Source organism: Salvelinus alpinus, chromosome 8 (assembly GCF_045679555.1).
Source record: "Salvelinus alpinus chromosome 8, SLU_Salpinus.1, whole genome shotgun sequence".
In the NCBI taxonomy this organism is placed as follows: domain Eukaryota; kingdom Metazoa; phylum Chordata; class Actinopteri; order Salmoniformes; family Salmonidae; genus Salvelinus; species Salvelinus alpinus.
In genome coordinates, this window is record NC_092093.1 from 55,383,460 (window position 1) to 55,406,567 (window position 23,108).

General features: G+C 45.7%; 1 protein-coding gene across 1 annotated transcript in view; it reads right to left on the reverse strand.

Moving 5' to 3' along the window:
- Positions 1–1,121: 1,121 nt before the first annotated feature.
- Positions 1,122–23,108, reverse strand: part of LOC139583300 (glucose-fructose oxidoreductase domain-containing protein 1-like) — a 35,359-nt gene continuing 13,372 nt past the window's right edge. The window contains exon 3 of the mRNA XM_071414209.1: positions 1,122–6,699. Coding sequence (XP_071270310.1) covers positions 5,777–6,699 — 923 coding nt within the window. The 3' untranslated portion in view covers positions 1,122–5,776. The remainder of the gene's footprint in view (positions 6,700–23,108) is intronic.

A 23,108-nucleotide genomic window follows, 5' to 3' on the forward strand; every position in this document is an offset into this window, starting at 1 on the left:
ATGACGTTTTTTGAGCAGTGGCTTCTTCCTTGCTGAGTGGCCTTTCAGGAAATGTCGATATAGGACTCGTTTTACTGTGGATATAGATACTTTTGTACCTGCTTCCTCCAACATCTTCACAAGGTCCTTTGCTGTTGTTCTGGGATTGATTTGCACTTTTCGCACAAAAGTACATTCATCTCTAGGAGACAGAATGCGTCTCCTTCCTGATCGGTATGACGGCTGCGTGGTCCCATGGTGTATATACTTGCGTACTATTGTTCGTACAGATGAACGTGGTACCTTCAGGCGTTTGGAAATTGCTCCCAAGGATGAACCAGACTTGTGGAGGTCCACCATTTTTTTCTGAGGTCTTGGCTGATTTATTTTTATTTTCCCATGATGTCAAGCAAAGAGGCACTGAGTTTGAAGGTAGGCCTTGAAATACATCCACAGGTACACCTCCAATTAGGCTAATTGACATCATTTGAGTTATCATGAGCTTCTAAAGCCATGACATCATTTTCTGGAATTTTCCAAGCTGTTTATAGGCACAGTCAACTCAGTGTATGTAAACTTCTGACCCACTGGAATTGTGATAGTGAATTATAAGTGAAATAATCTGTCTGTAAACAATTGTTGGAAAAATTACTTGTGTCGTGCATAAAGTAGATGTCCTAACCGACTTGCCAAAACTATAGTTTGTTAACAAGATATTTGTGGAGTGGTTGAAAAACAAGTTTTAATGACTCCAACCTAAGTGTATGTAAACTTCCCACTTCAACTGCATGTATGTATGTGTAACTACTGATGTCTGGAAACTAATAATATGCATCATGGTAATGCCTAGATTTCCATACAGCGATAAGGCTGTGATGCAGTGATAAGGCTGCGATGCAGCGATAAGGCTGTGATAAGGCTGCGATGCAGCGATAAGGCTGTGATAAGGCTGCGATGCAGCGATAAGGCTGTGATGCAGCGATAAGGCTGTGATAAGGCTGTGATGCAGCGATAAGGCTGCGATAAGGCTGTGATGCAGCGATAAGGCTGTGATGCTGCGATAAGGCTGTGATGCTGCGATAAGGCTGCGATGCAGCGATAAGGCTGTGATGCAGTGAAGAAAGGAAACCCATGACAAGGTGTAGGTAGGTATTATTTGTTTTAATCCTTAGAAACTGCAGCATTGGACAAGTTCTGAAGCGGTAAACCATGTTGTTGAACACCAGGATGATGGGGTCAGAACAAGACATTTCCCCCATGCGCACGCGCGCACACTCACACTTTCTTACTAGTCACACACACAGTAGCAGTGCAAAGTACTGGAGCGGGAGATCAAACAGTAGAACACTGACACAGAGCCAGGCTAAGGAATTAAGGGGGACTCCATTCACAGCCTTTCCATATACAGCAAACTAAGAGGACATATTACTGACACCCACCCTCCCTCCCTCCCCATCTCCCAAACCACAACTGTCATTTTCTCATATATAGAAAATAGATAAATATATTCCCACAATACATTCTCTAGTTTAAGACTGATCAATATGAGCCTGTTGGTTCAATATATACCAAAAAGTCCATGCATCCACGATATACATACAGTACAATAAAGAGTCAACAAACGTCAATACAGTATCAAGATGGACATTAACTTCAGCAATTATATTTACTGTACCAGCACTTACAAACCTGTTGAGGGAGGGTTCCTCTGTGTGTGTGTGTGTGTGTGTGTGTGTGTGTGTGTGGCCCTTTTCAGCAGTCACCACCTCTGACCTGAGCCAGGAAAACATAGGTGCCGGGAGTCTGGGACTATTGGGCCAAATAACTGCCACTCCAGCCTGTAGTCAAGGAAACAGACACTAGGGCAAGGAGTAGGGTTCCCCAGTGTGAAGGGTAAACAGTCACCCAACAAACAGCTATTCTGACTCTAGTCTACTGACATCATTGACGCTCAAGGTAATGTGTCAGCCTATTAATAATGAAAATATAAAAAATTCCCTAATACTAAGCAATAGAGATACAAATTCACTATAATTATATTGGACTTAAAATCTAAAATTACCATTATCATAATAAATCAACAACAATCATTATATTTTCATTAAAATAAGCAGGCTCAATGTAAGCTTCCTTGACCGGTGGTTGCTTTGGAAAAGGGGCCACTGTATGGTAAAAATAATGTGGGGGAAATCTATCAATATCATGTTGTAAAAGGCAACAAAAATGTAATAAATTGTGAGTGAACGGTAAGCTTAATGAACAAGCTATCAGGGGTCTGCAGAAGCACCAAGTCAATTTGTCCTTCAGGCTGAGAGTGAGCAGGAGAGAGAGAACGAGGAGGGAGAGAGAGAGGGGGGGGGGGGGGGGGTAAGAGAGAATGAGAGACAGAAACAGAAAACAAGAGAGAATGAGAGAAAGTGGAAAGAAATCCAAGATGGCCGAGTGTTGGCACAGTGGCTGCCACCGTTGCTAGGTGACGAACTGAGGGTACACAAGAACCACCTTTGCGGTTGCTTCTCATTATGAACAGAGTGACCCCCCTTAGGGTACCGCAGGGAGGGAGGGGGGGGTAATGTATCCTAACCACATTTTAAAGTCTTTGTTTCCCAAAATCTATCTAATCTAAATCCCACTGAGCTAGACTACTATCTATATTAAATCAGGAATGCCCAATCTCCTCAAGTTGTTTGTAAATGTTGGCACAGCACGAAGAAGATCTAAAATATTCACATTTCAGCAAACGAAGCAGAACAAACAAACTTAACCTATTGAACTGTAACATCTCCCCCCCCCCCCATGTTCACAGTTTTTATTTTTCCATGTCTTGTTAAGCCAAGAGGATGCACCCTAAAAAGCCACAGGCAATGACAATAAGGAATTGGCAATATGACGTTTTTTTTTTTCACACCACAGTCCCGCAGAGAAGGGGGCGTACAGTCAGAGGAGCATCTACAGTGCTCTAAGGGTAACACCTTCAGGTATAGACACACACACTACAATATTAACATCTCAGTTGTTACAGTTTGAAGGTGGTACAGCAGTTGTCCATTTTATCATAGAACTTAACCAACATTGGCTGTGACCTGAAATGTCCACTTTATAAAAAGAAAAACATTTAAAATAATAAATGGCATGAAGACATTAAATTAAAATGTACAAATTAGTCAGCGAACACCAAATGCATGAAATCTTCCACAGCATTAATTTCTAATTTCAAACATTAAATATTCAACCACTTAAATACCCAAACTCAATTTTCATCAACTGGCCTAAAAATGTTGAAGGAAATGGCATCTAGAGCACCTGGTCAAGATGTAGGCTTACGGTTAAATACGCCGGGGTGCCAGATCAAACCGCTAAACGGACTCTACTTGGATCCTTTCTGTCCTTCATTGATTCTACTTGATGAAATGTCTGATTTAGCGCTAACACGTCACGTTTAATGTGACGCGTTAGCGATCTTCACGGTCAAATTCAACGGTTTACTTAGGGTTTGATTTCATCTAGTAAAGCTATCGGGCTCCATCCTGGACTGGAAGACTGGGGACTAAACCATAGGTCCCAACACCTCCTCCCTATAAGGCCTCAAAAGGGAATCCTCACAGACTTCCTCTCTGGGTGCAGCTTTAGAGGTGCATGGTTTGGAACAAGGCCATAGACCCGGCTTAGGAACAGAGGGGACTAACTGAGAATTGGATAAAGAATTAGGATGGTCAAGTACATAATACCAAGACATGATCTTTGGATCTTGAATCTCTCCTTCTCGCTTACTGACGATCGGAAAGGCCAACATGTAACAGGGATTCTTACACTAAAGACCGCAACTCTTTATGAGACCAAGGCCCGTATTCACAATGTATCTAGGATCAGTTTTTCCTTTCAGATCATAACGAATAAGACAGTAAGGACCTGTTCCTAGATCAGCACTCGTACTCTGAGACACCCTGTGAATATAGGCCCTGGAATGTCCAGAATTGAGAACTTCGACCAAAATTCTAAATCAATTTTACAGTTCCAGGTTTCATTGAATAGGCAAAGGCATCCCACTTGGCACAGATGTCAATTCAATGTTGGTTCAACGTGTGGAAACAACGTTGATTCAACCAGTGTGTGCCCAATGGGGTGACTGACTGGACAGATGATACCTGTTGAATAGCTACAAAGCGAGCTTGTTGAGCCCTAACAAGGCGTGCTTGTTGAGCCCTAACAAAGTGTGCTTGTAGAGCCCTAACAAAGTGTGCTTGTAGAGCCCTAACAAAGCGTGCTTGTTGAGCCCTAACAAAGCGTGCTTGTTGAGCCCTAACAAAGCGTGCTTGTTGAGCCCTAACAAAGCGTGCTTGTTGAGCCCTAAGGGAAGTTGATAACATTTTTGAAAATGTCTGCACCTATCAAAAATGGAATACAAATGAGGACCACGTTTCAAAAAGGTTTCTATACTCCAACCAAAATAGTCGTTTTCCAGTAGTCATTTTCTTCAGAGATCCCACAGACAGGACCAACGCACGTAGGAGCTGAACGCTCAAAGGCCTCTCTCACCTCACCTGTCTCCCACTAACTAGACACCCCCCGTACGGATCAGTCCAAAACACAAAATGAATACTTTTATACTGAACAGTGTGTTCATCAAAACATGTTCCAGTCTTTTCGCACCGCAGTTTTAAAAAAAACAAATAAAATACAAAACAGTACATTTATATCATGACTCATTTTAAACAATTCACTTTTTTGTTTTAAACAAGACTATAGACATGTAGGCGTATGCAGACTGTGACGTAGCATAATCAACATTGAGAAAACAATGATATAGCGCTTGAATAAAATACTAGAATCCAACGTTTTGGCTTGTAGGTCAATATGTGCTACTACCATTCTCTCCTGTAACCTGTGTGGATAGTGATGAGTACATGACCATCAGTGCTCTTCTCTCAACAAAAAAACCCGAATTAACCCATGTTCTTCAGTTAGTAGCACGAAGTTACATATTCACAGAAACTAGTAGCCAAGCAGTGTTCCTAGTGGGAGACTTAAAGGGTGTTTATCTGGAGGCTTGATGCATGCTCGTGTCCCATCCATGCACTAACCCAGAGGTTTAGTACTGATTGTTTTACCCTACGTTGTCGCTATTGTGTAAGAAGCTTTAGCGCATGCAAATGCTAACCTAGCTGGCTAGCTAAGCAACGGGAATGACCTTGAGATTAGAAAAAAACACTTGGCTTTACTCACAGCATAGCACGGGATTGAGTCGCCATCCACAGATTGTGTGTCTGTCTATTGCATAAGGACGTTACTACAAAAACGAGAAGCAGGCAAAAAGGGTATTCCCTTGATTCAGGCAGGATGACATAATTCCACGAGCCTGCAGCTCTGGCAGGATTTATTGCACACTTTACCAGAGGGGGGAACCTTACTAAAAGCCCTACCAGCCAAACTATAGATTTTGCAGGCGTTTTTTTGCACTGGTTTCACACTCATACACAGCACACATACACTGAGACAGGGACTGAACCATTCAAGCCCCCTGTGGTTTAAACATTCACCTCTCTAGAGGTACAATAAAACCCCTCTGTTGACCCGAGTCTAGCATCCATAGAAACGGCTTCCCTTTCTCAGACCCACAGTGTGAGGCTTATTCATCCAGGAAAGAGGACAAAGAGATAGAGGAGTGTTCATCACTGTTCACATCATTTTGGGGACAAGCGAAACAGGACCCTTATCCCCTATTGGTCAGACAGCCAGCCAATGAGGGCACTCTCTCACCCCCAGTCTCTAGCACCAGTCGGCCATTTTGGTGCCAGTGCTAGCAGTAGAGTGACATCCTGCTGCGCCGCATGGCCTCGCTGATCAGGTAGGCCGGGCTCACCTCGGGCTCCTCTTTCATCACCTCAATGTTCTGCCATTCGCCGCACTGGTTGGACTTCTTAATGGTGTCCACCACGCACAGTGCATACAGGCAGTCCTCGAAGGTGGCCGCCATAGTCAGCGGCCTTCCATCCCATGTGCGCCGGTCATCCTGGTCCTCGAAAGCCTGCCGCACCGCCTGTACCATGCAAATAGTTCCTGTCAGGTAGGGCGAGGGGATGTCACTGAAAGCCTTCTCCGGTAGGGAGGCCTTCTCCAGAGGGGTGCTGTCCTTCAGAAGTAGCTCTGGCCCTCCATCCATGGTGTTCTTCTGGCCGTACAGGTCCGTGCCGCTGACTGTCAGCCGGCCCACCGTGCCTACCACGATCACCTCCTGGCGGAAGTCCCCGGGCATGTTGAAGTTGAGCGTGACTGTGCAGCAGGCGCCGCCCTCCAGCACCATCTGGAAGGTGCAGAAGTCATCGCTGGTGATCTGGCGGATGCCACAGATGTGCGCCGTCTGCTTGACGAACGTCTTGAGGAAGCCGTGCACTTTGGCCGCCCGCTGGCCCGTCAGGAAGGTGAGCAGGTCGATGATGTAGGTACCCACCGAGTGCAGCCCCCCACCGCCCATCAGGTCGTCACAGCTCCAGTTGTACTTCTTACCCAACAGGCTGCTGCTGTGGACCTGGGCCTCGCAGACCAGCAGCTCCCCCACGTAGCCCTCCTCCACTAGCTCCTTCATCCGTACGAAGGCGGGCAGGAAGCGCAGCACGTTACCCATGATGCTCAGTAGTTTGGGGTAGTACTGGGCGGCCGACATCATGCGGAAGGCATCAAGTGGGGTGGCGGTGCGGTCGCAGATCACGTTCTTACCAATACCTGCGGTAGGGGAAAGAGGGAGGGGAGTGGAGAGAGATAGAGGCCAGTGTTACTCACATGCAGACATAATATCCTCCTCTCCATGAAAACATCCCTTGAAGAGACAATGAATCAATGCAAAAAATAGCTGACACAAATATTTCAACATAGCTTCCCCAAAACTATTTTAAACCATTAGGTCAACAAGGGAATCTGATAATGAAACATGAAAACACATTCTAGAAGCTTTGTCAATACTGTTGTTGTCGTTGAGAGGAAAGAGTCTCTCTGTTTGACATGAGTGTGCAGATAGAGTTGACTTTAGACTGCTGTGGGGAGCAAAGGGATGAGGAGACGGGAGAAAAAGGAGTGTGAGAGTCAAAGCACATTGAAGAGACCTCATTAAGCTCGTTCCTTTACTTCCACTACTTACTAAATCCCCAGTGGTGCTCTGCTCACAGCCTCATTACAGATATCTATGAGGAATGGTGCTCTGCTCACATAGCCTCATTACAGATATCTATGAGGAATGGTGCTCTGCTCACAGCCTCATTACAGATATCTATGAGGAATGGTGCTCTGCTCACATAGCCTCATTACAGATATCTATGAGGAATGGTGCTCTGCTCACAGCCTCATTACAGATATCTATGAGGAATGGTGCTCTGCTCACATAGCCTCATTACAGATATCTATGAGGAATGGTGCTCTGCTCACAGCCTCATTACAGATATCTATGAGGAATGGTGCTCTGCTCACATAGCCTCATTACAGATATCTATGAGGAATGGTGCTCTGCTCACATAGCCTCATTACAGATATCTATGAGGAATGGTGCTCTGCTCACATAGCCTCATTACAGATATCTATGAGGAATGGTGCTCTGCTCACAGCCTCATTACAGATATCTATGAGGAATGGTGCTCTGCTCACATAGCCTCATTACAGATATCTATGAGGAATGGTGCTCTGCTCACAGAGCCTCATTACAGATATCTATGAGGAATGGTGCTCTGCTCACATAGCCTCATTACAGATATCTATGAGGAATGGTGCTCTGCTCACAGAGCCTCATTACAGATATCTGAGGAATGGTGCTCTGCTCACATAGCCTCATTACAGATATCTATGAGGAATGGTGCTCTGCTCACAGAGCCTCATTACAGATATCTATGGAGGACTGGTACTTGGCCCACAGAGCCTCATTACAGATATCTATGGAGGACTGGTACTCTGCTCACATAGCCTCATTACAGATATCTATGAGGAATGGTTCTCTGCTCACAAGGCCTCATTACAGATATCTATGAGGAATGGTGCTCTGCTCACAGAGCCTCATTACAGATATCTATGAGGAATGGTGCTCTGCTCACAGCCTCATTACAGATATCTATGAGGAATGGTGCTCTGCTCACATAGCCTCATTACAGATATCTATGAGGAATGGTGCTCTGCTCACATAGTCTCATTACAGATATCTATGAGGAATGGTGCTCTGCTCACATAGCCTCATTACAGATATCTATGAGGAATGGTGCTCTGCTCACATAGTCTCATTACAGATATCTATGAGGAATGGTGCTCTGCTCACATAGTCTCATTACAGATATCTATGAGGAATGGTGCTCTGCTCACAGAGTCTCATTACAGATATCTATGAGGAATGGTGCTCTGCTCACAGAGCCTCATTACAGATATCTATGAGGAGTGGTGCTCTGCTCACAGAGCCTCATTACAGATATCTATGAGGAGTGGTGCTCTGCTCACAGAGCCTCATTACAGATATCTATGAGGAATGGTGCTCTGCTCACAGAGCCTCATTACAGATATCTATGAGGAATGGTGCTCTGCTCACAGAGCCTCATTACAGATATCTATGAGGAATGGTGCTCTGCTCACATAGTCTCATTACAGATATCTATGAGGAATGGTGCTCTGCTCACATAGTCTCATTACAGAGATCTCTGAGGAATGGTGCTCTGCTCACAGAGCCTCATTACAGATATCTATGAGGAGTGGTGCTCTGCTCACATAGCCTCATTACAGAGATCTCTGAGGAATGAAACTGCTGCAGAAAATAGCCTCTATGACACATCTAACAGCAGAGCAGAGAGAGAGGCTATTCACATACTGCCCTGGCCGTGCCACTAGAAAGGCTAAAACAATTAACATAGAGCCGCTAATAGCTCACTTCACCATTAAGCTCATTACCCTGAGACGAGCAGTTACCCTCTTCATAACGCTGAGTGACTTTCAGAAACATAATGGATACTAAACATCCACGAAAATAAAAGGCAGTGGGGCGGCCAATCAAAAGACGCTATACTAAGTACCTCCCAGTGGTAACAGAGTATTGATACCTCCCCCCTACACCACGGGATTCCTGGCCAGCCAGCCCTCTGTGAACCCTCAATGCCCGCTGTAATTACCCCAGTCGCATAGATGAACAGCGGGGGTGGGAAAACACCCACCCCCCATTCCTCTTCTACATCAACCTCCCCCCACACCCTATCTAGAGGTGTCAATCTCTTCCTAAATAGCACCCAAACTCATGGGAAGAACAAGCGGGCATCTCCTAGAGACATTTTGGAATTCAAAATTTCCCAGCTAATCTCCCATTAGCTCCGAAAGGCAAGATCCAGCCAGGCCAGGAAATGGATCACCATGACCCAGTTCTGTGGTGCCACAGGAAAAACCTTCCCCTTCTGACGAAGGCACAGAGGCTGGCTACAGTGTCCCCCCATCGAGGAGGCCTGGCCCTGGGTCTTCCCCGCTGCGAAAAGTTTATTTCTTATGCCACCTTTTTGGCAGTTTTACTGCAAACAGTATGCATGTTTTGGAATATTTTTATTCTGTACAGGCTTCCTTCTTTTCACTCTGTCATTTAGGTTAGTCGTGTAGATTAAATACAATGTTGTTGATCCATCCTCAGCTTTCTCCTATCACAGCCATTAAACTCTTAACTGTTTTAAAATCACCATTGGCCTCATTGTGAAATCCCTCAGCTGTTTCCTTCCTCTCCGGCAACTGAGTATGGAAGGACACTTTTAGCTTTGTAGTGACTGGGTGTATTGACACACCATCCAAAGTGTAATGAATAACTTCACCATGTTCAAAAGGATATTCAATGTTAGATTTTTTGTTTATCTACCGATATGTGCCCTTCATTGCGAGGCATTGGAAAGCTTCCCTGGTCTTTGTGGTTGAATCTGTGTTTGAAATTCACTGCTCGACTGAGGGACCTTACAATTATCTGTATGTGTGAGGTATAGAAATGAGGTAGTCATTCAAAATCATGTTAAACACTATTATTGCACACAGAGTGAGTCCATGCAACTTATTATGTGGCTTGTTAAGCACATTTTTACTCCTGAATGTATTTAGGCTTGCCATAACAAAGGGGTTAAATACTTATTGACTCAAGACATTTAACATTTTCATTGGGATTTCATTTCTAAAAACAACATTCCACTTTGACATTATGGGGTATTGTGTTTAGCAGTGACACAACATCTCAATGAAATCCATTTTAAATTCAGGCTGTAAAAAAAGGGAAAAGTTATGGGGTGTGAATACTTTCTGAAGGCACTGTAGCTTATGAAGGTCAGACTGATGAGTCATCAGCCAAGCTCAGCCATACCTGAGGGGGAGAGGGGGAGTGTGTATATGAGAGGAAAGAAGGAGAGGAAGTGAGATTATAAAATACATTGATTTACTCAAAGTCCTTTTCACATCAGCAGTCACAAAGTGCTTTACCAGATACCCAGCCTGAAACCCCAAAGAGAAAGCAATGCAGATGCAGAAGCACAGTGGCTAGGAAACACTCCCTAGAAAGGCAGCAACCTAGGAAAAAACCTAGAGGAACCAGGGGTGGACAGTCCTCTTCTGGTTGTGCCGGGTGGGACATTGAGTGTGAGGAAGAGAATGTGCGGAGGACATGAGAGTGAAAGAGGTGCACATGTGAGTGAGACAGAGAGCTGATGTGGTAACGGGAAAGCAAAGCAAGAAAAGTAAAGAGAGAAAGAGCGAAAAGGGAGACTGAAGGACAGAGGCTACTCCAGGTAGAATGGAGGAGAGCTTATTCCAGTAGGAGGACTGCGGAACACACACTTCCTGGAGTTGTCCGTAGTTTGCTAGCTGCTAGTGAAATCTCCATACAGGGACGCAGTGCTAACGGTGTCAGCCAGCGCTAGCCAGGATGAAGAGTTAACATACAGAGTCACTACATGCTAACCGTGTTAGCCAGCGCTAGCCAGGGTGAAATGTTCCAAGTAGAAATAAGGTGAGGCACTGCTAACCGTGTTAGCCAGCACTAGTCAGGGTGAAGTGTTCCAAGTAGAAATAAGGTGAGGCACTGCTAACCGTGTTAGCCAGCACTAGCCAGGGTGAAGTATTCCAAGTAGCAATACAGGGAGGCACTGCTAACCATGTTAGCTAGCGCTAGCCAGGGTGAAGCACTGCTAACCGTGTTAGCCAGCACTAGCCAGCGTGAAGTATTTCAAGTAGCAATACAGGGAGGCACTGCTAACCATGTTAGCTAGCGCTAGCCAGGGTGAAGCATTCCAAGTAGAAATACAGGGAGGAAATGCTAACTGTGTTAGCTAGCGCTAGCCAGGGTGAAGTGTCTACGCCCCAGCGGGAGAACAGTAATGGAGTAGAAAAACCCTTAGTTATCGCAGCACAGCCCCTAACCATCAATAATCAATGCTAAGCGCCAGGAGTACAGTAGTTCAAAGACCCCTCTAGCGGTACCTGACAAAGTGGTGAAGCTCACCTGGTAGTGGGTAGATCCCACCCTTCTGAGTGTGGGTGACACCAGATTGGCATTCCAGAGAGGAGACCTGACACAGTTCTTATAGCCTTTAGCCGTACCCTTATCCTACTCCTCCTCTGTTCCTCTAGAGGTTAACCCAGGCCCTGTGTGTCAACAGGCGCTCTCATTTGTGGACTTCTGTAACCGGAAAAGCCTTGGGTTCATGCATATGAACATCAGAATCCTCCTCCCTAAGTTTGCTTTATTCACTGCTTTAGCACACTCCGCCAACCCTGATGTCCTAGCTGTGTCTGAATCCTAGCTTAGGAAGGCCACCAAAAATTCTGAAATTTCCATCCCCAATTACAAAATTTTCCATCAAGATAGAACTGCTAAAGGGGGCGGAGTTGCAATCTACTGTAAAGATAGCCTGCAGAGTTCTGTCCTCCTATCCAGGTCCATTCCCAAACAGTTCGAGCTACTACTTTTAAAAATCCATCTCTCTAGAAATAAGTCCCACTGTTGCCGCTTGTTATAGACCTCCCTCAGCTCCCAGCTGTGCCCTGGACACCATAGGTGAATTGATTGCCCCCCATCTATCATCAGAGTTCGTACTGTTAGGTGACCTAAACTGGGATATACTTAACACCCGGCCGTCCTACAATCTAAACTAGATGCCCTCAATCTCACACAAATTATCAAGGAACCTACCAGGTACAACCCCAAATCTGTAAACATGGTGTCATGACGTTGGCCTGTTGGTGAGGTTTATGACCCCCATAAATACCTTTCCCCCTTTCCTCTCTCTCTACTCTACAGAGTGACGATTGGAAAGCCCGATGTTAACATAGAGAGAGTCTGGTGAACAGAACCATATTTCGGTAATCCAACCAGCTGAAAATATGCATTGGTACTTGAAGAATATGATATTAGATCAGTTGTCATCTGAGACATTATTACTGATGATAGGACGACATAAACTGTATCTTGGAAAGTATACACATTCTAGTTATCAGATTCACATGGTATTGTTGTGCAATTTAAATCTTGAAATATGAAACTATTTGTGAAAAGATTAAATGTAATTTTAGCTTCTAAATGAGAATTGTTTCCATAAGGTAAACTCTGTTCACTCAGTGGCCCCGCCCAAGTGAACAGCCATTGGTTGTGAACTATGAAACACGCCCTTCTCTCCACCACTATATAAGCACATTACAAAAATGTAACATTTGTGTTCTCGAGGACGTGAGGATAACGGTCCAGACGTTAAAAGAGCTAATATCAACTACAGAACTAAGCCAACTTCAGCGTGAGCTCAAAATATGGCAACTTGGTATGAACTTTAAACTCTTATTCACTAAAGAAGTGATACCTCCTAGCCGTTGAGTTATCAGCAGCAGCTGTAAACGTAGGCTAGGAAAGGACGGACAAAGTATCTCTTCTAAAACACGACGACGGTACTAAAACGTATCCACTCTACCACCAGACATTCTTCCGAGGACAAGAGATCCCTTCTGGGCAACCCGGCCTTCCATCTACGACCGACCAAGTAAATATTTCTTGCATTTTCCTTTTCCAAATGGGCGGTTATTTAGAATGCATAAGATTCTGTATTTACGATAGCATAGCTTCACAAGGTCCGATCAGAGACCCTTATACTTTTGTTCCTCAGTCTTCCTGCGCTTTCATTCAAACCCAACCCCCTTTCTTTGTGTAACCAGCCGTCATATCGGTTCCATCCACCAGGGACGTTTTCTTTTATGACATAATTAGTAATCAATGTATGATCCATCCTGTGTATATGTAATAATGTGTGATTATTTAGGTATTTAGTAAATACACAATTAAACCAAATTTTGTACTGCTGATTCAACTTGTTAGCCAGGGTTCGTGAAGATAACCAAGAATTCTACGACGTTCAGATGAGACTGAATAAGGTGACGATAAATAATTGACTACTATTGAGGTAAAAGATTACCAGGTCTTTAAGACTTTATTCGGAAGATAACAGCTCTATAAACATTATTGCAAGGTGCCCCAACTTTCTAGTTAATTACATTTACATGATTAGTTTAATCAGGTAATATTAATTACAGAGAAATTATTTTATAAAATAGCATGTCATATCACTTAATCCAGCAGAGCAAAGACACGACAATGGGCACCGTCATAGATATCATCCTGACCAACTTGCCCTCTAAATACACCTCTGCTGTTTTCAACCAGGATCTCAGCGAACACTGCCTCATTGCCTGCGTCCGTTATGGGTCCGCGGTCAAACGACCACCCCTTATCACTGTCAAACGCTCCCTAAAACACTTCAGCGAGCAGGCCTTTCTAATCAACCTGGCCCGGGTATCCTGGAAGATATTGACCTCAACCGTCAGTAGAGGATGCCTCGTTGTTCTTCAAAAGTGCCTTCCTCACCATCTTAAATAAACATGACCCTTTCAAAAAAAATGGAACTAAGAACAGATATAGCCCTTGGTTCACTCCAGACTTGTCAGGAACCAATATACACAGTCAGTTAGGAAAGCAAAGGCTAGCTTTTTCAAACAGAAATTTGCATCCTGCAGCACTAACTGCAAAAAGTTTTGGGACACTAAAGTCCATGGAGAATAAGAGCACCTCCTCTCAGCTGCCCACTGCACTGAGGCTAGGAAACACTGTCACCACCGATAAATCCACGATAATCGATCACTTCTCTACAGCTATCCACGCTTTCCATCTGGCTACCCCAACCCCGGCCAACAGCTCTGCACCCCCCGCAGCAACTGGCCCAAGCCCACCCCCACTTCTCCTTCACCCAAATCCAGACAGCTGATGTCCTGAAAGAGCTGCAGAATCTGGATCCCTACAAATCAGCTGGGCTAGACAATCTGGACCCTCTCTTCCTAAAATTATCCACCGCCATTGTCGCAACCCCTATTACTAGTCTATTCAACCTCTCTTTCGTATCATCTGAGATTCTTAAAGATTGGAAAGCGGCCGCGGTCATCCCCCTCTTCAAAGGGGAAGACATTCTAGACCCAAACTGTTACAGACCTATATCCATCCTGCCCTGCCTTTCTAAAGTCTTCGAAAGCCAAGTGAACAAACAGATCATCGACCATCTCGAATCCCACCGTACCTTCTCCGCTATGCAAACCGGTTTCCGAGCTGGTCACGGGTGCACCTCAGCCACGCTCAAGGTACTAAACGATATCATAACCGCCATCAATAAAAGACAGTACTGTGCAGCCATCTTCATCGACCTGGCCAAGGCTTTCGACTCTGTCAATCACCGTATTCTTATCGGCAGACTCAACAGCCTTGGTTTCTCTAATGACTGCCTCTCCTGGTTCACCAACTACTTCTCAGATAGAGTTCAGTTTGTCAAATCGGAGAGCCTGTTGTCCGGACCTCTGGCAGTCTCTATGGGGGTGCCACGGGGTTCAATTCTCGGGCCGACTCTTTTCTCTGTATATATATCAACGATGTCACTCTTGCTGCTGGCGAGTCTCTGATCCACCTCTACGCAGACGACACCATTCTGTATACTTCTGGCCCTTCTTTGGACACTGTTAACAAACCTCCAAATGAGCTTCAATGCCATACAACACTCCTTCCGTGGCCTCCAACTGCTCTTAAACGCTAGTAAAACTAAATGCATGCTTTTCAACCGTTCGCTGCCCGCACCTGCCCGCTCGTCTAGCATCACTACTCTGGACGGCTCTGACTTAGAATATGTGGACAACTACAAATACCTAGGTGTTTGGTTAGACTGTAAACTCTCCTTCCAGACTCATATTAAACATCTCCAATCCAAAATTAAATCTAGAATCGGCTTCCTATTTCGCAACAAAGCCTCCTTCACTCACACCGCCAAACATACCCTCGTAAAACTGACTATCCTGCCGATCCTCGACTTCGGCGACGTCATTTACAAAATAGCCTCCAACACTCTACTCAGCAAACTGGATGCAGTCTATCACAGTGCCATCCGTTTTGTCACCAAAGCCCCATTGACAACCCACCACTGCGACCTATATGCGCTCGTCGGCTGGACCTCTCTACATATTCGTCGCCAGACCCACTGGCTCCAGGTCATCTATAAGTCTTTGCTAGCTAAAGCTCCACCTTCTCAGCTCACTGGTCACGATAACAACACCCACCCGTAGCACGCGCTACAGCAGGTATATCTCACTGGTCATCCCCAAAGCCAACACCTCTTAGGCAGCCTTTCCTTCCAGTTCTCTGCTGCAAATGACTGGAACTAATAGCAAAAATCGCTGAAGCTGGAGACTTATATTTCCCTCTCTAACTTTAAACATCAGCTATCTGAGCAGCTAGCCGATCGCTGCAGCTGTACATAGCCTATCTGTAAATAGCCCATCCAATCTACCTACCTCATCCCCATATTGTTTTTATTTACTTTTCTGCTCTTTTGCACACCAGTATTTCTACTTGCACATCATCATCTGCACATCTATCACTCCAATGTTAATTTGCTAAATTGTAATTACTTCGCTACTGTGGCCTATTTATTGCCTTACCTCCCTACGCCATTTGCACACACTATATATATTTTTTTATTTTTTTATTGTGTTATTGACTGTATGGCTGTTTAATCCATGTGTAACTCTGTGTTGTTGTTTGTGTCGCTTTGCTTTATCTTGGCCAGGTCGCAGTTGTAAATGAGAACTTGTTCTGAACTAGCCTACCTGGTTAAATAAAGGTGAAATAAAAAGGTAGGCTTATCCTAGATGGTTAGCCTAATTGCGAGCTCTGGTTATTACCTGTGTGGAGTTGAAAACACAGCTACCAGGTGAGCTCCATCCACGTTCACATTAGCATCATGGCTCTCTTGTCCAGTATAGCAGGAGAGGTGGTTGACCTGCTGTGTGTGTCTGGATATGAGCACTCCTCTCTGGGTGTGCTGCTGCAGCTGGGTGTGGATCGATGGTGCATGGTGGGCTGTGATTAGCCTATGTGGCCTGTTGGGGGTATAATGTGTGTGTATAGTGTGTAGTTGGACTTCAATGTATTTCGGTGCACGTATTGGTGTTTGGACATTGTATGCAGGAGACACATGCTTTTGTGTTATTGGGCGTTGCATTTGTTATTTTGCCAATATATGCAGTGTGTGTCACCTGCTCCCCATCATTAATTATATTCCCAGGGCTTATCTTGCTCCCAACATGCCTGCCCTGGCCCCTCTGTGTATCTGGTGCTGTATGAGGATGGGATGGTATGCCTGCCCTGGCCCCTCTGTGTATCTGGTGCTGTGTGAGGATGGTATGCCTGCCCTGGCCCCTCTGTGTATCTGGTGCTGTGTGAGGATGGGGCGGTATGCCTGCTCTGCCCCTCTGTGTATCTGGTGCTGTGTGAGGATGGGGCGGTATGCCTGCCCTGGCCCCTCTGTGTATCTGGTGCTGTGTGAGGATGGGATGGTATGCCTGCCCTGCCCCTCTGTGTATCTGGTGCTGTGTGAGGATGGTATGCCTGCCCTGGCCCCTCTGTGTATCTGGTGCTGTGTGAGGATGGGATGGTATGCCTGCCCTGGCCCCTCTGTGTATCTGGTGCTGTGTGAGGATGGTATGCCTGCCCTGGCCCCTCTGTGTATCTGGTGCTGTGTGAGGATGGGATGGTATGCCTGCCCTGGCCCCTCTGTGTATCTGGTGCTGTGTGAGGATGGGATGGTATGCCTGCCCTGGCCCCTCTGTGTATCTGGTGCTGTGTGAGGATGGGAAGGTATGCTACATTTTTTTTTCTCAACTGGTAATTGAAGCTCCTCTCCCATTCACCATGAGACATTCTGGAGAGAGACTCGCCTATCTCTTCGCCACACACCCCTCCCCTTCTTCTTGTCTCAACATTTTAAATTATACTCAACACATCTACACACACGCAACTCAATAAAATAATAACGAGGCTTCATAATGGGGGTACCGGTACCAAGTCAATGTGGAGGCTATATACAGAGGGTACCGGTACACAGTCAATGTGGAGGCTATATACAGAGGGTACCGGTACCAAGTCAATGTGGAGGCTATATACAGAGGGTACCGGTACCAAGTCAATGTGGAGGCTATATACAGAGGGTACCGGTACACAGTCAATATGGAGGCTATATACAGGGGGTACCGGTACACAGTCAATGTGGAGGCTATATACAGAGGGTACCGGTACACAGTCAATGTGGAGGCTATATACAGGGAGTACCAGTACAGAGTCAATGTGGAGGCTATATACAGAGGGTACCGGTACCAAGTCAATGTGGAGGCTATATACAGGGGGTACCGGTACTAAGTCAATGTGCGGGGGTACAAGTTAGTCGAGGTAATTTGTACATGTAGGTAGGGGTGAAGTGACTATGCATAGATAATAAACAGAGAGTATTAGCAGTGTAAAAACAAGTCTGGGGGGGGTCAATGTAAAAACGTTTTTTGAATGATTTTATTTCTTTATGTATAGACAGGATTGATTATAACATTTTTGGCACATTTATTTCCCTATTGAGCCCACCACTATGTCATCTCTCTCCTGTTCTATTTGTTTTCAAATCAACTTTCCTTCATTGTCCAGAAGCCAAATGCACAATCCTAGTCATATTATCAACCCATCCTAGTTGTTGTGTCTCTTTCTAAGTTTCTAACAGAGACTTTCATCTCTATCACATATGGAACTGCTATCAGTTTAGACTGGTGTTTTCCAACAATTGCATTTTGGCAACTGTTTGAAAATGGTGCAGCTGTAGAACTTTTGGAGGATCTGATGGCCCATGGCAAATATTTTCCGCCTCCTGAGGGGGGGGGGGGGGGAGCATTGTCGTGCCCTCTTCATGACTGTGTTGGTGTGTGTGGACCATGATTGATCCTTTAGTGATGTGGACACCGATGAACATGAAGCTCTTGACCTGCTTCACTACAGCCCTGTCGATGTGAATTGGCCCTCCGTTTCTCTGCCCTCCATTTCCTGTAGTTCACGATCGGCTCCTTTGTCTTGCTGACATTGAGGGAGAGATTGTTGTCCTGGCACCACACTGCCAGTTCTCTGACCTCCCTGTAGGTTGTCTCATCGTCGTCGGTGATCAGGCCTACCACTGTTGTGTCGTCTGCAAACGTAATGATGGTGTTGGAGTTGTGCGCGGCCACGCAGTCGTGGGTGAACAGGGAGTACAGGAGGGGACTAAGTACACACCACTGAGGTGCCCGCATGTTGAGGGTCAGCGTGGCGGATATGTTGTTACCTACCCTCACTACCTGTGGGCGGCCTGTCAGCAAGTCCAGGATCCAGTTGCAGAGGGAGGTGTTTAATCCCAGGGTCCCTAGTTTAGTGCTAAACTTGGAGCGCACTATGGTGTTGAACGCTGAACTGTAGTTAATGAACAGCATTCTCACGTAGGTGTTCTTTTTGTCCAGGTGGGAAATGGTGTTTGAGATGATAGTGTTGAGGTGAGCCATGATCAGTCTTTCAAAGCGTTCTATGGCTACAGATGTGAGTGCTACGGGGCGGTAGTCATTTAGACAGGTTTGCCTTGGCGTTCTTTGGCACAGGGACTATGGTGGTCTGCTTGAAACATGTTGGTATTACAGACTGGGTCAAGGAAAGGTTGAAAATGTCAGTGAAGACACTTGCCAGCTGGTCAGCGCATGCTCTGAGTACATGTCCTGGTAACCCGTCTGTTTCTGTTGCCTTATGAATGTTAACCTGTTTAAAGGTCTTTCATCGGCTATGGAGAGCATGATCACAAAGTCGTCCAGGAACAGCTGCTGCTCTCACACATGGTTCAGTGTTGCTTGCCTCGAAGCGAGCATTGAAGGCATTTAGCTCATCTGGTAGGCTCGCGACACTGGGCAGCACACGGCTGGGTTACCCTTTGTAATCCGTGAGTTTGCAAGCCCTGCCACATTCGACGAGCATCACAGCCAGTGTAGAAGGATTTGATCTTAGTCCTGTATTGAAGCTTTGCCTGTTTGATGGTTCGTAGGAGGGTGTAGCAGAATTTCTTATAAGCGTCCTGATTAGTGTCCGGCTCCTTGAAAGCGGCAGCTCTAGCTTTTAGCTCAGTGCGGACGTTGCCTGTAATCCATGGCTTCTGGTTGGGATATGCTTGTATGGTCAATGTGGGGACAAAGTTGTCGATGAACTTATTAATGAAGCAGGTGACTGATGTGGTAAACTCCTCAATGACAATCGGATGAATCCCAGAACATATTCCAGTCTGTGCTAGCGAAACAGTCCTGTAGGCAGGCGGGCGGGTGCGGGCATTGATCGGTTGAAGAGCATGCATTTAGTTTTACTAGCGTTTAAGAGCAGTTGGAGGCTACGGAAGGAGTGTTGTATGGCATTGAAGCTCATTTGGAGGTTTGTTAACACAGTGTCCAAAGAAGGGCCAGAAGTATACAGAATGGTGTCGTCTGCGTAGAGGTGGATCAGAGACTCACCAGCAGCAAGAGTGACATCGTTGATATATACAGAGAAAAGAGTCGGCCCGAGAATTGAACCCTGTGGCACCCCCATAGAGACTGCCAGAGGTCCGGACAACAGGCTCTCCGATTTGACAAACTGAACTCTATCTGAGAAGTAGTTGGTGAACCAGGAGAGGCAGTCATTAGAGAAACCAAGGCTGTTGAGTCTGCCGATAAGAATACGGTGATTGACAGAGTCGAAAGCCTTGGCCAGGTCGATGAAGACGGCTGCACAGTACTGTCTTTTACTGATGGTGGTTATGATATCGTTTAGTACCTTGAGCGTGGCTGAGGTGCACCCGTGACCAGCTCGGAAACCGGTTTGCATAGCGGAGAAGGTACGGTGGGATTCGAAATGGTCAGTGATCTGTTTATTAAATTGGCTCCAATTGACAGTGGGGTTGACGGTAGGTGCAGTGCTACTACAACATCTGGCTTAGCGTTTAAAAATCAGCATACAGTGGTATATCTTTAAACCAAAACAATCTGCAGGCCTGTGATTTCCTCCCTTTTAGAAGCTAACAAAAGATATTGATATCCTGTCAAGGTGTCATGTGGCGATCAACCTTCCACTAGCCTCTAGTCCTGAAGGACCAACTAGCCATGTGCGCTAACTGCTACTGTCTACTTAAAATCAGCAGACGTCCCTTCATACTATATCACCTTTGTAAAACATTACACGTGTACTATAAAAGATGGAACCACACAAAGGAGAAGAATGATGGGGTATTATTATATTCTGTTCAGTCAGTCACTCGGTTCATTTTCATGTTAATGAACGCATGTCGTATCAGGCACAAGCTGTGGAAATTAGCTGTGCATATTGGCCGTAAAGCGCACTCCATTTAATTAATCTGTCAGTATAAATGTCAAAACAATTACAGGCTACTTTGAAGCGGTAACGTGTTTGTTATGGCCTAGCGTAGAGTGAGTAATGGGGGGGGCAGCCTCATGCAGCCTCCTCCTGTCGAAATTAATGAATTAATTAAAAGGACAAACACAAGTGACCTTCTAGGACTCCCATCGTTCTCCTGAGACAACAGGCTGGTTTGGAGCGTGGTTCCTAATCTCATTAAATAAGATGCCATAGCAGTGGATAAGTAGGGAGGAGTAGAAGGAAAAACATTTCCGCTCCTGACCAATTGTATCATCCTATAAGAGCGATCCACATGATCGTTCACTAACAACACTACTCCTTACATTCATTCTCTTTCTCAGAGTGATACACTACATGATCAAAGATACACCTGCTCCTCGAACATCTCATTCCAAAATCATGGGCATTAATATGGAGTTGGTCCTCCCCTTTGCTGCTATAACAGCCTCCACTCATCTGGGAAGGCTTTCCACTAGATGTTGGAACATTGCTGTTGGGACTTGCTTCCATTCAGTCACAAGAGCATTAGTGAGATCGGGGCACTGATGTTGGGCGATTAGGCCTGGCTCGCAGTCGGCGTTCCAATTCATCCAAAAGGTGTTGGACGGGGTTCAGCCAGGTCTGACTAATGGAGGCAGACATCTCCATTGACTCACAGTGACTGCAGGCCAAAGGCATATATAACAGCTATGGGCAAATACAGCTTCCCTTGCATTGTACGCCTCACTGCCAGTCCTTTTTGTAAAGACGGGCTAATATTGAACTTCCTCTTATTCAGTGGAAGAGAGAAACACAATGAGCTGGCCTGGGTAACTGGGAAAGAGGAGTCAGTTGGCGCGAGAGAGAAGGGGGTGCACATTGTTGGCAAATCAAATCAAATCAAATTTTATTAGTCACATACACATGGTTAGCAGATGTTAATGCGAGTGTAGCGAAATGCTTGTGCTTCTAGTTCCGACAATGCAGTAATAACCAACAAGTAATCTAACCTAACAATTCCACAACTACTACCTTACACACACACACAAGTGTAAAGGGATAAAGAATATGTACATAAAGATATATGAATGAGTGGTGGTACAGAACGGCATGGCAGATGCAGTAGATGGTATAGAGTACGGTATATACATATGAGATGAGTACTGTAGGGTATGTAAACATAAAGTGGCATAGTTTAAAGTGGCTAGTGGTACATGTATTACATAAAGATGGCAAGATGCAGTAGATGATATAGAGTACAGTATACACATATGAGATGGGTAATGTATGGTATGTAAACATTATATTAAGTGGCATTGTTTAAAGTGGCTAGTGGTACATTTTTACATAATTTCCATCAATTCCCATTTTTAAAGTGGCTGGAGTTGAGTCAGTATGTTGGCAGCGGCCGCTAAATGTTAGTGGTGGCTGTTTAACAGTCTGATGGCCTTGAGATAGAAGCTGTTTTTCAGTCTCTCGGTCCCTGCTTTGATGCACCTGTACTGACCTCGCCTTCTGGATGATAGCGGGGTGAACAGGCAGTGGCTTGGGTGGTTGTTGTCCTTGATGATCTTTATGGCCTTCCTGTGACATCGGGTGGTGTAGGTGTCCTGGAGGGCAGGTAGTTTGCCCCCGGTGATGCGTTCTGCAGACCTCACTACCCTCTGGAGAGCCTTACGGTTGTGGGCGGAGCAGTTGCCGTACCAGGCGGTGATACAGCCCGACAGGATGCTCTCGATTGTGCATCTGTAGAAGTTTGTGAGTGCTTTTGGTGACAAGCCGAATTTCTTCAGCCTCCTGAGGTTGAAGAGGCGCTGCTGCGCCTTCTTCACAACGCTGTCTGTGTGGGTGGACCAATTCAGTTTGTCCGTGATGTGTACACCGAGGAACTTAAAACTTTCCACCTTCTCCACTACTGACCCGTCGATGTGGATAGGGGGGTGCTCCCTCTGCTGTTTCCTGAAGTCCACAATCATCTCCTTTGTTTTGTTGACGTTGAGTGTGAGGTTATTTTCCTGACACCACACTCCGAGGGCCCTCACCTCCTCCCTGTAGGCCGTCTCGTCGTTGTTGGTAATCAAGCCTACCACTGTAGTGTCATCCGCAAACTTGATGATTGAGTTGGAGGCGTGCATGGCCACGCAGTCGTGGGTGAACAGGGAGTACAGGAGAGGGCTCAGAACGCACCCTTGTGGGGCCCCAGTGTTGAGGATCAGCGGGGTGGAGATGTTGTTACCTACCCTCACCACCTGGGGGCGGCCCGTCAGGAAGTCCAGGACCCAGTTGCACAGGGCGGGGTCGAGACCCAGGGTCTCGAGCTTGATGACGAGTTTGGAGGGTACTATGGTGTTGAATGCTGAGCTGTAAT